The following is a 13,549-nucleotide window of genomic DNA, read 5'->3' on the forward strand; positions in this document are numbered from 1 at the left end:
CTGGTTGTCAAAACTAATGTCATAATTTCGCGCCAAAAGTCTATGAACCGTAGAGGGAGATTCTCCCTCTACCGTAGAGGGAGAATGTACTTGCCAAGTTAGGTGTGAAAGGGATAAAAACATACAGGCGTCATTCAACGTCATATTTTCTTGTTACAAGTTAATGGTCATAGTGCAATCTCCAGTGTATTAGATATAAGCTTCTTGTCTCACACAGAGCAAGTAATATGTGTCTACTAGTGGCAAACGAGTGGCAAACATGCCACTAGTACAAAGTTATCTGTGGTGTGATCACCATTGTAATCTGACGCTTTGTTAATCTGTATCAACCATGTGTCAACTGTCAACATTCGACAATTGACATTAATACCCGCATTCTGCAATCGTATCCCGCAATACAAAGTAGTAATGTTCAAAATAAAATTATTTTTATTTGGCAAATAAGCAAGTTATAAAATTCCACGAAGATATATGGACAGTTTGTCCATCGAACTATTGAATCAAGAGCATAATTCCCAAAATGGAAGACTCTTTTTCAAGTATTGACAATTCACCTCGATGTAGAAGCAGTTCTAAATATGGGGATATTAGTATTTTAGATCAGCTCGCAGGATTTGAGCGGCTACGTATTTCAGCGTTAACAAAGGCTGCAGAAATTAGTCCACAAGTGAAAGAGGTGACAATAGGTCCACGGAGCCCATTAAAAAAAACTGTAACTATACAGGAGGAACAACCTGAACAGCCAGAAGAAGTAATCAATTTGTTAGAAGATAAGCTTGGTGAAGATTTGCGATATACTTTATTGCTTAAAAGATATGAAGCTTCATTGCAAGAGTCATCCGAATTATGGTTTAAAAATAAAATTGAAAATATGAGAGCTAAACATGCAGAAACCATGCGCAGTTACTGGAAAAAACAAAGTGAAGATTATGAACGCAAATCTCTTGAATTAAGAGCTCGTAAATTGCAAATGATCAAGCAGCTCAAAGAGAATGATAATATGTCTGTTCTAGAAAAAGCTAAATTAGATGAACAGAAATATCAGTCTTTCATTAGTCGGGACACTATTGAAAACATGAACAGACTACTTGAAGAAACCAATAAAGCTACAACTAGGTATGCCAATATTACGGATAGCCACACAAGAATATTAATTTGTTCTAATGAAATTATGAGTATTGAGCAGTCTGAAGATGTTGTTAGTAAATACTCGTCTTCAATACAAACTATTCTTAGCAATATGTCTAAAATCATGGATTATTGTAAAAGTGGTCAAATCACAGACAAAGAAGTTAAGCAAGCAGAGATCTTGACTTCAAATATGGAGAATATAAAAACAAAAATAATAGAAGATCTCAATACTCTTAAAAGTGAGCAGCAAATAAAGAAACAACAAGAAGAGGAAATTAAGAAGAAAGAATTGGAAGAACAAAAAGCAAAGGAAGAGGAATTATTAAAGAAACAACAAGAAGCTAAGGAGGTTGCAAAAAGATCAGGACCCTTGTTTTATTCAGAAAAGAACTTCACATATTATTCAGAACTACAAAGATTTTTATTTGAATATGAAAATAAATATAAGGGACTCCTCGAAGATAGTAATATGAAAAAGTTTAGATTTGATTGTCAGAAAGCTGTAAATACACCGGTGAATACTTTATCATCTGTAAGCGGTTCACATATGAAGAAAACATTGGAAAAATTAGCTAATTTACTTAGAGGAGAAAGGGTGCAAATATCAGATGCATATGTATCTGCTGCACAACATCCCCAAGGACTTTATTACTGTACAGCTTTACTGGCTAAGAAAATTGTGAGACAAGGAGACCTTCTTGTATCCAGTAAACCTGAGGCTGCATTTCCTTTAGCAGCTGTGACTGTTGTATTATGGTTTGAATTTCCAGAATTTGGCAAACTCTTAGAAGCATACTTTCACCAACAATGTCCATATTTAGTACCCATGTTTTTGCCACAAAAAGAAGGACAAACAGATAAAGAATTCTATTTATCTAGAGGTTACACCTACACTGATGATGTTGTTGAAAAACAGGATAAGTTTCTGAAAAGAATGTCTGGTATATTCAGGCTGAGATGTGCCATTTGGATAGCTAAGATGCCCTCTTTTATAAGAGCTTCAAATCCCCATGGCTTAAAGTTTGGGTGGCAATGGCTGGCTTCATTTATCAACTTAAAACCTGAACCTGATATTTGTGCCACATTATTGCATGATTTTTTTACAGTATGTGGTTCCGAGTTCTATAGATACTATGGAAAGCAGTTTACAAAAATAATTAAACTAATAAGTACGGACTATCTGAATATTTTACAGAATATTGATGAAGGTGGTCCTAAAACAAGATTGGAAGTTTTCTTACAAAATGTTTTGCAAAGTGGAAATATTCCCCCACCAAATGGACTTCTGCCACCTAGCACATGGTAGCATGATTGAAAAAATTGCATAATTTCTGAAATAATTTTATTAAATTAATATAAATTAAGTGAAATTAATGTTTACTGTATATAATAATTTATCATAATGAAATCAATATACAGTGACATTTTGATTAAATTTGATGATTTTGAATATAGCTGTGTTTCATTTTTTTATATAAACAAACACTTCAATAAATTTTATATATATTAGTTGTTAATAATGTTATTTAATAATAAAAGAAAGTCTACGGATCTGAAATAATGAAGTACGGCCGGATTGTTGCGTAGCCGCCTATTCGGATTTTAATTTAAGCAAGTATTTTTGCCGTGTCTTGAAGCCGAATGCATGTGTGAACTCATTCATTGAAATACTAACCACTAAACCGAATCCTGCAAAAAACCGATTCGGTAGAGAAACCGTGCGCACGTAGGGTCTCATTCTTAAAAATGCCAGTAGATGCGGGAATATTATAAATCTAAGTAATAAATGGATGGTCATTTCTAGAATTCTAGTCTTGCATTATTTATTATTTGTCTGTATATTTAATTTTACTGAATAAATATTTTATCTGCCTGATCAATAATGACAGTTCAACCGACTTCATGTCAGCTCCATGTGTCAGCTGGTTATCATCTTTAACTGTCAAATTGTCAATAAAGTTTAGACTTTTCATTGGAATTTAGCATTTTTCCAAAATAACATGTGAAACAAACAATATTAAAACATAAGTTGCATTTTATTTCTACTGATATGCCGTGTACTTAACGCCTTTTGTATATTCCGTTCAATTATTTTAATCAAAATGGGCACGAAGTGTTTCCAAGATAGCTTTATGGCAAAATACTCAGCGTTCAGTCCTTATCGTATGATACAAAGAGAATGTGGGTTCCAAAAACCAATTGGTGCTGGGGATGCAATGGCCCGTAGTCTCTATTGTGGTATGAAACCCATAGCGTCTTGGGACTGCGATCAGTACAACGCTCTTCCCACGGGTGGTGTATTCAACCTTGAATTTTCCCCAGACGGGTAAGACGGAAATATAAATAACCTTGGTTAAAAATTTAAAATCATATTTACATTCTTGTCACGAAACTACAGTCGTAAATATACAGCATTACATATTTACACTGAAAAAACACCCTAATTGAATAACATTCAACATCTAGATTTAATACATATGTGAAATAAATACTCTTATTAATTAATTTATAGGTCTCTCTTAGTAGCAGCTTGTGAAAGAAAGTCTATCCAAATATTTGATCCACTTACTCATCAAAGGATGCATTCAGTAAATGGAGCTCATTCAGATTGTGTTAATTGTGTTAAGTAAGTATATTCATAGATACCTATGTTCTTATTTAATTTGGTTGTTATTGTTAGTCCTCAGTATATTGATTTACATGGAGTGTTGAAAACTGTTATTAAAATATGCTTCTAAAACAACTGGTAAAGTCTACTTGACTGTATTTCACTACAGTATTAAAAAAATACAACTTTGAGTTGATGCTTAAAGAATATCCAAACTCAATTACAAAATTTTGACAAAGTTATGTGAATTTATTTAATGATGTAACAGCAAAACTGTGAACTGTAATAATTTGTAAAATGTATGGGACTTCAATTTGAACAAATTAATAATATTGTTAAAACCACAGATTTTTAGATGGAAGAATGTTTGCAACATGTTCAGACGACACAACAATAGCGTTGTGGGACGTCAGACATCTGAAGAAAAAGATAAGATCACTGCTTGGCCATTCCAAGTGGGTGAAAAATATAGAATTTTCTGTAAAAGACAAATTACTAGTCACGTCAGGGCTTGACGGCAGTATATTTACATGGGACATCAATTCATATACTGAGTTTAATCTGGTATACCAAAGAGTATTTCATGCGCCTGGTTTGATGAGATGTCGCTTGTCACCAGACGCAAGGCAAATGGTGATGTGCACCACAGGAGGACTACTTGTTATTATCCATGACTTAAATTTGTTGACGTTAGCACAGGACTTGCATGGATTTAAGGTAAAGCTTTTTTTATAGCATGAATATTATGGCATTGAAAATTTCTTATACTTAGAGAATCACATTTTGTTTGAGAATATAATAAACTATATGTTATGTGAGTAAAATGATAAACTAGAAAACAAGCAAGCATTAATATTATGACCTAAGAATGTATGAAGAAAAAATGCTATTTTGTACTTTTTTTTTCAGCCGTAAATACAATTGAAATTTAAATCCTTTTGTAGTATATAAAAAGGATGTAAAACACATAAACAGTGAGTCTTAATTTTATTTTTATTTCAGCCAAATTTATATAGGTTGATGCAAATGAGCCAGCAATTAATTCCAATAGCTGCTATGTATGATCATCTATTTGACCCAAAAAGAACTGAAAACAGAGTTGAATTTGTGTCCGACTTTCCTGAAGGGAACGATGCTGAAGTTGTTAGTGCACTGCAGGTGAGTTTAAGATAAATTTACAATATTAATGAAAAAAAAAACTTGAAATAATTACTTAATTCGCATTTTTACCTAACTCCACATGGTTGCCTGGCAGATATCACTGTTGTTGATTTTCTTTGTTTTAAAATTAATTGATTGTAATAAAAAAACACAATTCATTTTTTAACTTACTTTTACCTTATATATATTTCCAGATTCACCCTCAAGGTTGGAGTGCATTAAGCAGAAACATAAGCCATGATGACAGATCTGAGGTGAGTGTTAATAAAAATGTGGATTTGGTTATTGGTTTAACTTTATAACACAAAGTGTATTGAAATTTGCAAATAAAACTATCTATATATTTTAAACAGAGAAAGACTAGACTCACAATTGCTTTTAAAAGACAAAAAAATATCTGGATAACATTGCATAAAACATTACTGGAAATTGTCTCCTTATTTTGCAGTAGAAACGTTAAAAATAAAGTACATATAATATGCAATACACTCATTAGATAATCAGCCTAATAGAGGTAGGCGGAGTTTCACTTCAGATAAATTTCCAACATGTTTTCGCAGCTGTGTTGTTCTTATTTCTATATTTGTATTTTCCTGAGTCTCGTTATTGTTATTTTTGTCAGGTGTATGTGTTATTTTTTGTGAATAAATGTTTTTCTCTGATGTCAATATGCTTGTGTCGTTTCCCAGTGGTCGTGCATCCACGACATCCAACCGGTAAGCTCGCGCGACAAGAGCGTGCGGGACAGCTCACCGCCGCCGCCCGCGCCGCGCCGCCCCGCGCCGCGCCGCACGCCACGGCGACGTACGCGCCCGTACCGCGTGCCACGCCCCATGGCGTCCGTGCCGCCTATACCGTGAGTTTTGTTTATTTATTAATACTGTGTATAGGTTTAGATATTATGACAACAATATTGCCGTTGCACCTAGACTGATGAACTCCATGCCGCACATACCGTGAGTTGATCATTTATTATAAATACAGGTTTATAGCTGCGCTGCGGCCGATGGTGTCTGTGTCTGTGCTACGGTATGTGTAAAATAAATATAATCCATTCAGGCTGGACCAGAACAAATTAATTAACTACAATACAAGCACTTATGTATTCTTCATTATTTTAATTGTTTGTTACTGGAGTTAATTTAGGTAAAATAAAAAAGCGTAATGCCTTTGTAAATATGTAGTAGCATGATTAAATTTACTCATATTCACTATTCTCTTATTATTGATACTCATATATTGTACTTATTTGGATTTTTTTTTGGCATCATGATTGACCTAGTGGTCTTGCATTGCTACGTGCAAATCCCACCTCATGATGGATTTTTTCTGTTTTACTTTTACCTATTCAAATATGTATCTTACTAATCTTTACGATGTATTAAACTAAAACATTAAATACTGTTTTTCATAAATTCGGATTCAAATTACATAGAAAGATCGACTCATATTAAATTCTTAAGGGCATGCCACATTACAATAAATATTTCTTTTGAAGTGAAACTTCTTTATCGGGGTTGGACAAAAATTTAGTGTAAACATTTTTGCGTTACGCCGTACGCGTGACATTTTTGCGTTACGCCGTACGCGTGACATTTTTGCGTTACGCCATACTCGTGACATTTTTAGGGTCATAAAGAAGTTTCACTTCTTACGTGTGTACCTACTCTAGTACACGCATACATTTTTTTTTTATATATGGAGGGTTTGATAATAATCAGAACGGTGGATCGGTCCCGCGAGCGGCAGGAGCGCGAGGAGGCGGAGCCCGAGGCGGGGCCGAGCTCCGGCTCGTCCAACGAGGCTTCGCCCCAGCCTGTCCCCGCGAGATTCGCGCTGGTGAGTTGATGGAGGCTTTCTGTGAGCATACACAACATTTTTTTATATATTGATTATATTCTGTCATACTTGTTCAAAATACAATAAATTGGATAGATTGTTTAAATTGTGCACATAATTTTGCCTGTTGTACTATTATAATAATTTCTTATTCTTATTGGATTTTTTTACAACATTTTTATTAAATAAAATAAGGATTTTATTCTGTTCTTGTACCTTTTGTCTGTTTTAATATCTGGTTTATATAGTCCCTTTTTATTTTCAAATAATTAATTTACCTGTAATAATAATATATTTCTATCCAGGGACTGTCCAGTATACAAAATGACGTGTGGGAGGCGTCCATAACGATCAAACAACATAGAATGCTTCAAGAAATGTATAGCAGGTAAAATTATCTTACTTATTTTCGTATTTTATTTCAATTTTTGTCTTATAATAATGATTTTATTAAAATAAATGTATGCTCACATGAAGTATCTATCAACTCACATTTATTGTGAAAAATAATTTTGTTTCTTGAAATATTAAAATGAAATAATTTATTTGCCATAGATATTTTAAATGTTTTCCATTTACATTTATGAAAAAGTATTGAATTTACATCAGATTTTTTTACGAATAGGTTACGAATACGATATTTTGCTACACCCTCATTTATCCGATATTCGCACTTAAAGCGTGACGTACCCACCGTTATTTGATATGCTAGAAAAAACGACAAAATTAAACAATGACACACAAATACGGGTGTAGAGGTCAAGTGGGGCGCAACTTCAACATGCAGCGCATCCTCGGCATCAACACGGGCATCACGCCGCCGTCGGCCCTGCGGCCGCGGCCCGCGCGCCCCCCGCCGAGACTGGCCCCCGCGCCCCCGCCCCCGCTCGCCCCCGCACATAGCGGCTACAGGTGAGATTGTTAAGGGAATGATGCGGGCTTGTGCCGTGTCTGCAGTCTACAGGTGAGTGTCACGGACGAATTCTACCTATACCCGTGGCCCTGTCGTTGATGCGGGTTGACGGAACACAGTGGGGTTTTGGTCGGTAGAAATCCGACATAACCCAAGGCCTCTTCCCCGGAGGCCGTAAGTATCTATGCAAGATTTCCCTACTTACAAAAAAAAGGCTAGGTGAGTGGGAGCTGGGTTTGCAGCACGTGGCGTGTCTGGGCGCCAACATTGGCATAACAACAGTCGTCAGCGATACAAAATTTAATGGTAGTTCTACACCATGTGATAAGTAAATATTAGACAGGTATGATAAATATTAAATAGTAAAAAAACCTTGCTTCTTAATATAGTTATTGTGACACATCTTTGATAGTAAATTAACTTGAAAAAAATTATGAAATTTAGTTATTGTGACACATCTTTGATAGTAAATTAACTTGAAAAAAATTATGAAATTTTTGTGAATAGTCCGGGATACATCGTCCATTTTTGCAAGTGATTACTATCAAGCTAATTTTTCGTGAGTAGCTTTATTTTGATGAGATGCCCAATAATTTCATGTATGAAACTCTCGATTGTGGTAGCTACCAGAGGAAACAAGGATAAAATATTTTGATTTGATGGTTCTCAAATATTTATTACCAACTGAATGTTTTTTTTTGTTCAATCTCAAGATAATTATCTAAATTATTCGAAAAAATATTTGTCCTACAAAATCTATGGTTTGATCAAAGAGTCCCCCTTTCCAATGTGTATCGATAACGAAGTCATCATAAATGATTACTAACCAGCTGATTTTTTTATTTTCACTTATTTAATACTTGTATAATTCAACAGACATATTGTCCTACAAATTGCGTAATAAATATTTGAGAACCGTCAAATCAAAATTTTTTATCCTTGTTACCTCTGTAAGCGTCCACAATCGAGAGTTTCGTACATGAAATTATTGGGCATCTCATCAAAATAAAGCTACTCACGAAAAATTAGCTTGATAGTAATCACTTGCAAAAATGGGCGATGTATCCCGGACTAGAAAAGTTATTATTTTACTATACTAATTGTATTTGCCTGTTTAACTTACATTAATTGTTCTGGTCCGGTCTTCTTTTAATGTACGATAAATTATAACTATATAATAGCTGTTGTACACGTAGCTATGCTGTTGTTAACTACGTGTACTTAACAATGATAGTCTTAAAAGTAACAAAAACTTCAACTATATTCACTTCTGCATAACACCATCCACAATAACAACTATCTCACTCCAGCATGATGCCGTCCACATCAGGCCACACGCCGAACACGGCGCGCGAGCGGGACAGCGACTCGTGCGACGAGGAGCTCGATGGGAGACATCATATACGGCAGAATGTGGATCGACTGCTCTACTATATAGAGGAGACGAATGAAGGCAGAGGGTTCATTAAGGTAATATCATTTACATATTTATGCTAATCGCCATACTAGAGACAACTGGTTAACCCTTAACTACTTTATTTGCGACTTATTCATAAATATTTTTTATTTAACTTATTCATAAATGCTTCGCTCCCATTTGTCTTCGTTAAATAGGCTGCCGAAAAAAAAAGATAATTTTTCAATTCGAATCAATAGTTATTCAAAACAAAAAGATTTTTACACAATCAATTTTTATGAAATACCGACCGTTCTGTATGAAATTTTGTGTGCATGTAGATATTGATTCATATTCCTAAATATCAGCTAGTTTTATAATGAAATCCCATAAAATGTGGCTGGTTGAGTGGTAAAATATTTATTTACATAACTTATTAAAATAGACATAAGTAAATATATCTTGATTATAAATAAAACAGCAGTAAGGCAGACAATTAATTTAAATATCTTTATGATAATTCTTAATTAACGACATTTCGAATCAGTGGTAGCTTGAAAATAACTTTTAGACATTAATGACTAGTCACTAGAGCCTATTATGTGGTGGGTTTAATTGTTAAATGTAAGTATTATACACTCGCATAAATGTAAAATAAAAGGTCCACTTCAGTTAGTGGATTTCATTGTCTACTCAACAGCACCTATTCATTCACCATCTCACATCAAAATATCTTTACAGGAACTATGTTTTTCCGCGGACGGTCGGCTGGTATGTTCGCCGTTCGGTCGAGGTATGCGTCTATTGGCGCTCAATGACAACTGCAGTGAGCTCTCCCACGTCGTGCAAGATCTCAATGGACCGGCTCAGATGAGGGACGTGGGCCAGAGCCTCGGCATCCACCAGGATCTGGTCGTTAGCTCCAAGTTCAGTCCACGGCACCACCTGCTTGTTACTGGCTGCCTCGAAGGCAAGATCGTGTGGTACGAGCCGTATAGCGGTGAAGCTTTGTACTAAATTACCACGTCAAGAGATTTGAAATCAATCAATGAACTATGTTTACACTGAGTCTGTAAGTTTTACAAGCGCAAAAGATGAGCCAAAATGTACTTAGTTTATGATTTTTATGCATTGTCCGTTGACCGTATTGTTTTCACTATTTTAATCATTAAAATATGATTTTAAATTTGCCGAGCCCCACTATGTTTGACCAGGTTCCTATTGGTTTTGTACTGCCGATCATTCTTAATTTTAAGCATAGTCTAGATTTAAAATCGGCGTTGACAGGAGATAGTGAATTATAATTGTATCATAAATTTTAGTTGTTAATGTAATGTAAAATTAAGTATAAGAACTGCATTTGGTAAGAGATAATCAAATAAAACACGTTTGTACAACAACAGGTTATATTAAAATATACATCTACATGATTCTGTGGAAATCTGATATAAGTTTGAGTTAATAAAGAGGATCGTGTATGGTTTATTGCTTTTATTTAAACATGTCCGCCTTCCTTAAGTTTGGCGACGAGTGTGTCGACGTCTGGGACGACGGATCCGGCCTGTCGGACGGGAGGGTCTTCTACGCTCAATACTTTGATCCTCGGCGACAAGTCCACACCAAGGTCCTTGGCGCTTACCTTCTTCATGGGCTTCTTTTTGGCTTTCTGGAATTGTAAATGCATTTTGCACACGTCAATTTCTTACCAATAAAAATTGTCTGATAAAATAAGAGGAAATGCACTTGCTATTTAGAATTTTAGACTAGATATTATTAGCTTGTAATTTTTTTATGCAAAATTGGCAACATGACCCAATATTAAGAATAAAATTATTTTTAATTAAGTTCTTCAGAGAAATGATTTTTTTTTTTTATATATAAATAATCAATCTACACACCATAATATTAGGCAGTGTAGCATATCTGGGCTCATTCAACCTCAGGTCAGCACTGATAACGGCTGGCATTTTTGTCTTGATGACTTCAAGACCGCCATCAATTTCTCTAGTTATTGTTAATCCTGCGTCTGTTTTTTCTACCTGAAAACATTTAGAAATTACATCATGAAAAAAAAAATTAAATAAAATATACACAAAATTTTGATATTTATTTTAAAAGCATTTAAATGAGATTTTTTTTTACAGAATAGAAACATTTGAAATGATGTTTGATGATGATTTTTTCCTATAATACACAAAATTCCCTAATTTAACATCTTATTATGTAATATTTGAATATTATTTAGTTAAAACAATCAAAAATATCATACAAGAGCTGTTATCTGTATAAAGAGGTTATCAATGTTAATCTGATGTAAATAACTAGACTGTTAGCACTGTGATATGAAATTTTTAGTGTTTCTGGGAAAAATAAATTAAGGATAGAATAATAATCTGATTGCTTTTAAAACTTTTTTCATGTTTCAGTGTTATATTTTAACAATACTGTTAATATTGTTAAATACGAAATGATTACCTTTGATGCAAATGTTCCTTGAGGCCAGTCAAGTAAAGCTGCAGTCATTTGGGCAGTTTGATTTGAGTCATCATCAATTGCCTGAAATAAATTATTTATATAAAAAAAATCAAGATAAAAAAGAGTTTATTAATAATACAAACCTTATTTTTAATTATTTATAACTTAATTTAAAATCCAACATGTAAATAGTTATAATTACCTGTTTTCCTACTATAACTAAATCCGCTTTCTCATCTTGTGATAGTTTAGCAAGGATCTTGGCAACATGCAGAGGCTGCATTGTTTCGTACTCTGCTCCTGCTACTTCCACATGAATGGCTCTATCTGCTCCCATAGCTAAAGCTGTCCTCAATGTTTCCTATAGAGAAAACGAATTTAAAAAAAGAATACTACAGAGGTTATATTATACATTTTTTTTCTTAATTTGTGTCAAATACTTGCGACTGCGCTGGTCCACATGATACGGCGATCACTTCACTGGCCAACTTCTTTTCCTTCATCCTAACAGCTTCTTCAATTGCGATCTCATCAAAAGGGTTCATGGAGTGCTTCACCCCATCAGTAACAACACCGCTCTTGTCTGGTTTGACCCTAATCTATATCGAAAAAGGTAAATTATATTCAGTTGTTCAGTACAGTTTTACTTTAATTTTAAACCAATAAATATTTTTCATTTAAAAATGTAAATTATGAAAACTTTATTTTGATCTTGAAAAGTATCAACAAGTAACCTTTGAACTTTGAAACTTACTTTAACTGCATAATCAATTACTCGCTTAACGCCAACCAGCACACGCGCCATTATGATAATAAAATAAAAATTAGATTAAAAATAATGTAATCCTATTTTATTTTAAGTTTTGGAAATGGAATAGAATTCAAAGTTCCAACAAGTAGATACGGAGTCCGAAAACTGACAAGTGACAATCAAAGAGATGTCAACTGTCCGTTTCATGTCAAATTGGTGTTACCATATAAACTTGTATCCAGCTGATGAAATCATCAAGCTAAAACTAAAAGCACATGCAAATCTCTCTCTATATATCTTGATTTCGTTTCGTGACACTAACGTGCTTGCACACGGATTAACTGTTAAGAAACAATGTTCAACTTAAAACTAGTTAACAAATTTATTAACAACTATAATGGAAGCAGCAAGGCAAAATATGCTTTGAAATAAAACTGAGATGTTACCATCTTCAATCCATACTAATATAATAAATGCGAAAGTAACTCTGTCTGTCTGTCTGTTACTCAATCACGCCTAAACTACTGAACCAATTTGCATGAAATTTGGTATGGAGATATTTTGATACCCGAGAAAGGACTTAGGCTACCTTTTATTGCGAAATAATATGTACCACGGGCGAAGCCGGGGCGGACCACTAGTAAATACATATATGGTAATTGCGTGACTATCACGGAATGAATTATAACTAGTATCTTTTGTACTTTCGCAAAATCGAAAACCCCACCTCTCCTAACGGCTCTATAAAATTTATCAGTAAGTTTACGAGGCGGAATAAATCAAAGCCTTGCGTGTGAGAGAATGCTTATTCATCTAAGCCCGCTTTATGATTGAAGTTAAGCGATCGGCCCGCCTTGCCGACTTTACGACTTGCACTGATTGAATTCTTGTTTTTCTTTTCGAAGGATACTTACTGAAATTGGGCGTATTTATTTTATCTAGAAATGCTTGCTGTAATTTTACGTTACAGTTTAAAAATCAATTCTATACTAATATTATGAAGCTGAAGAGTTTGTTTGTTTGAACGCGCTAATCTCAGGACCTACTGGTCCGATTTCAAAAATTCTTTTGGTGTTAGATAGCCCATTCATCGAGGAAGGCTATAGGCTATATATCATCATGCTTCGATCAACAGGAGCGGATCCACGCGGGTGAAACCGCGGAGCGCAGCTAGTAGTAAATAATTATTATTATTAATTATAATGCTTCAGAGATAGAGTAGCTAGATAAATGTTTCTATTATATTTTAGTATTCTTTCTTGGTGTTGTATCCAA

The 13,549-nt window shown here is 34.3% G+C and overlaps 3 protein-coding genes across 4 annotated transcripts; 2 read left to right on the forward strand and 1 right to left on the reverse strand.

The window, feature by feature from the left end:
- The first annotated feature begins 352 nt into the window (after positions 1-352).
- On the forward strand, positions 353-2,581 carry Gle1 (Gle1 RNA export mediator). The gene has a single exon (XM_089706411.1). The coding sequence runs from the start codon at positions 521-523 to the stop codon at positions 2,435-2,437; it is 1,917 nt and encodes a 638-aa protein (XP_089562537.1). The 5' UTR covers positions 353-520; the 3' UTR covers positions 2,438-2,581.
- Positions 2,582-3,040: 459 nt separating this feature from the next.
- On the forward strand, positions 3,041-10,529 carry LOC149480606 (DDB1- and CUL4-associated factor 10 homolog). Of its 2 annotated transcripts, XM_089707004.1 has the most exons (11): positions 3,041-3,457; positions 3,644-3,757; positions 4,087-4,456; positions 4,742-4,897; positions 5,095-5,154; positions 5,590-5,756; positions 6,622-6,739; positions 7,045-7,127; positions 7,496-7,651; positions 8,963-9,122; positions 9,790-10,529. In XM_089707004.1, the coding sequence occupies exons 1-11, from the start codon at positions 3,234-3,236 to the stop codon at positions 10,063-10,065; spliced, it is 1,884 nt and encodes a 627-aa protein (XP_089563130.1). In that variant the 5' UTR covers positions 3,041-3,233; the 3' UTR covers positions 10,066-10,529. The 2 variants fall into 2 exon arrangements, with proteins under 2 accessions (XP_089563130.1, XP_089563131.1); XM_089707005.1 differs by lacking the exons at positions 6,622-6,739; positions 7,045-7,127; positions 7,496-7,651 and having other exon boundaries at positions 3,042-3,457.
- Positions 10,437-12,456, reverse strand: Etfb (Electron transfer flavoprotein beta subunit). Its single transcript, XM_089707006.1, has 6 exons — positions 12,278-12,456; positions 11,964-12,122; positions 11,726-11,884; positions 11,524-11,604; positions 10,947-11,087; positions 10,437-10,714 (listed from the first exon to the last, which is right to left on the reverse strand). The coding sequence occupies exons 1-6, from the start codon at positions 12,326-12,328 to the stop codon at positions 10,544-10,546; spliced, it is 762 nt and encodes a 253-aa protein (XP_089563132.1). The 5' UTR covers positions 12,329-12,456; the 3' UTR covers positions 10,437-10,543.
- Positions 12,457-13,549: the final 1,093 nt, after the last annotated feature.

The sequence above is a fragment of the Colias philodice genome, chromosome 18 (assembly GCF_061535455.1).
Source record: "Colias philodice isolate Cphi_HAF_F1 chromosome 18, ilColPhil1 Martin Lab GWU primary, whole genome shotgun sequence".
Taxonomy (NCBI): Eukaryota; Metazoa; Arthropoda; class Insecta; order Lepidoptera; family Pieridae; genus Colias; species Colias philodice.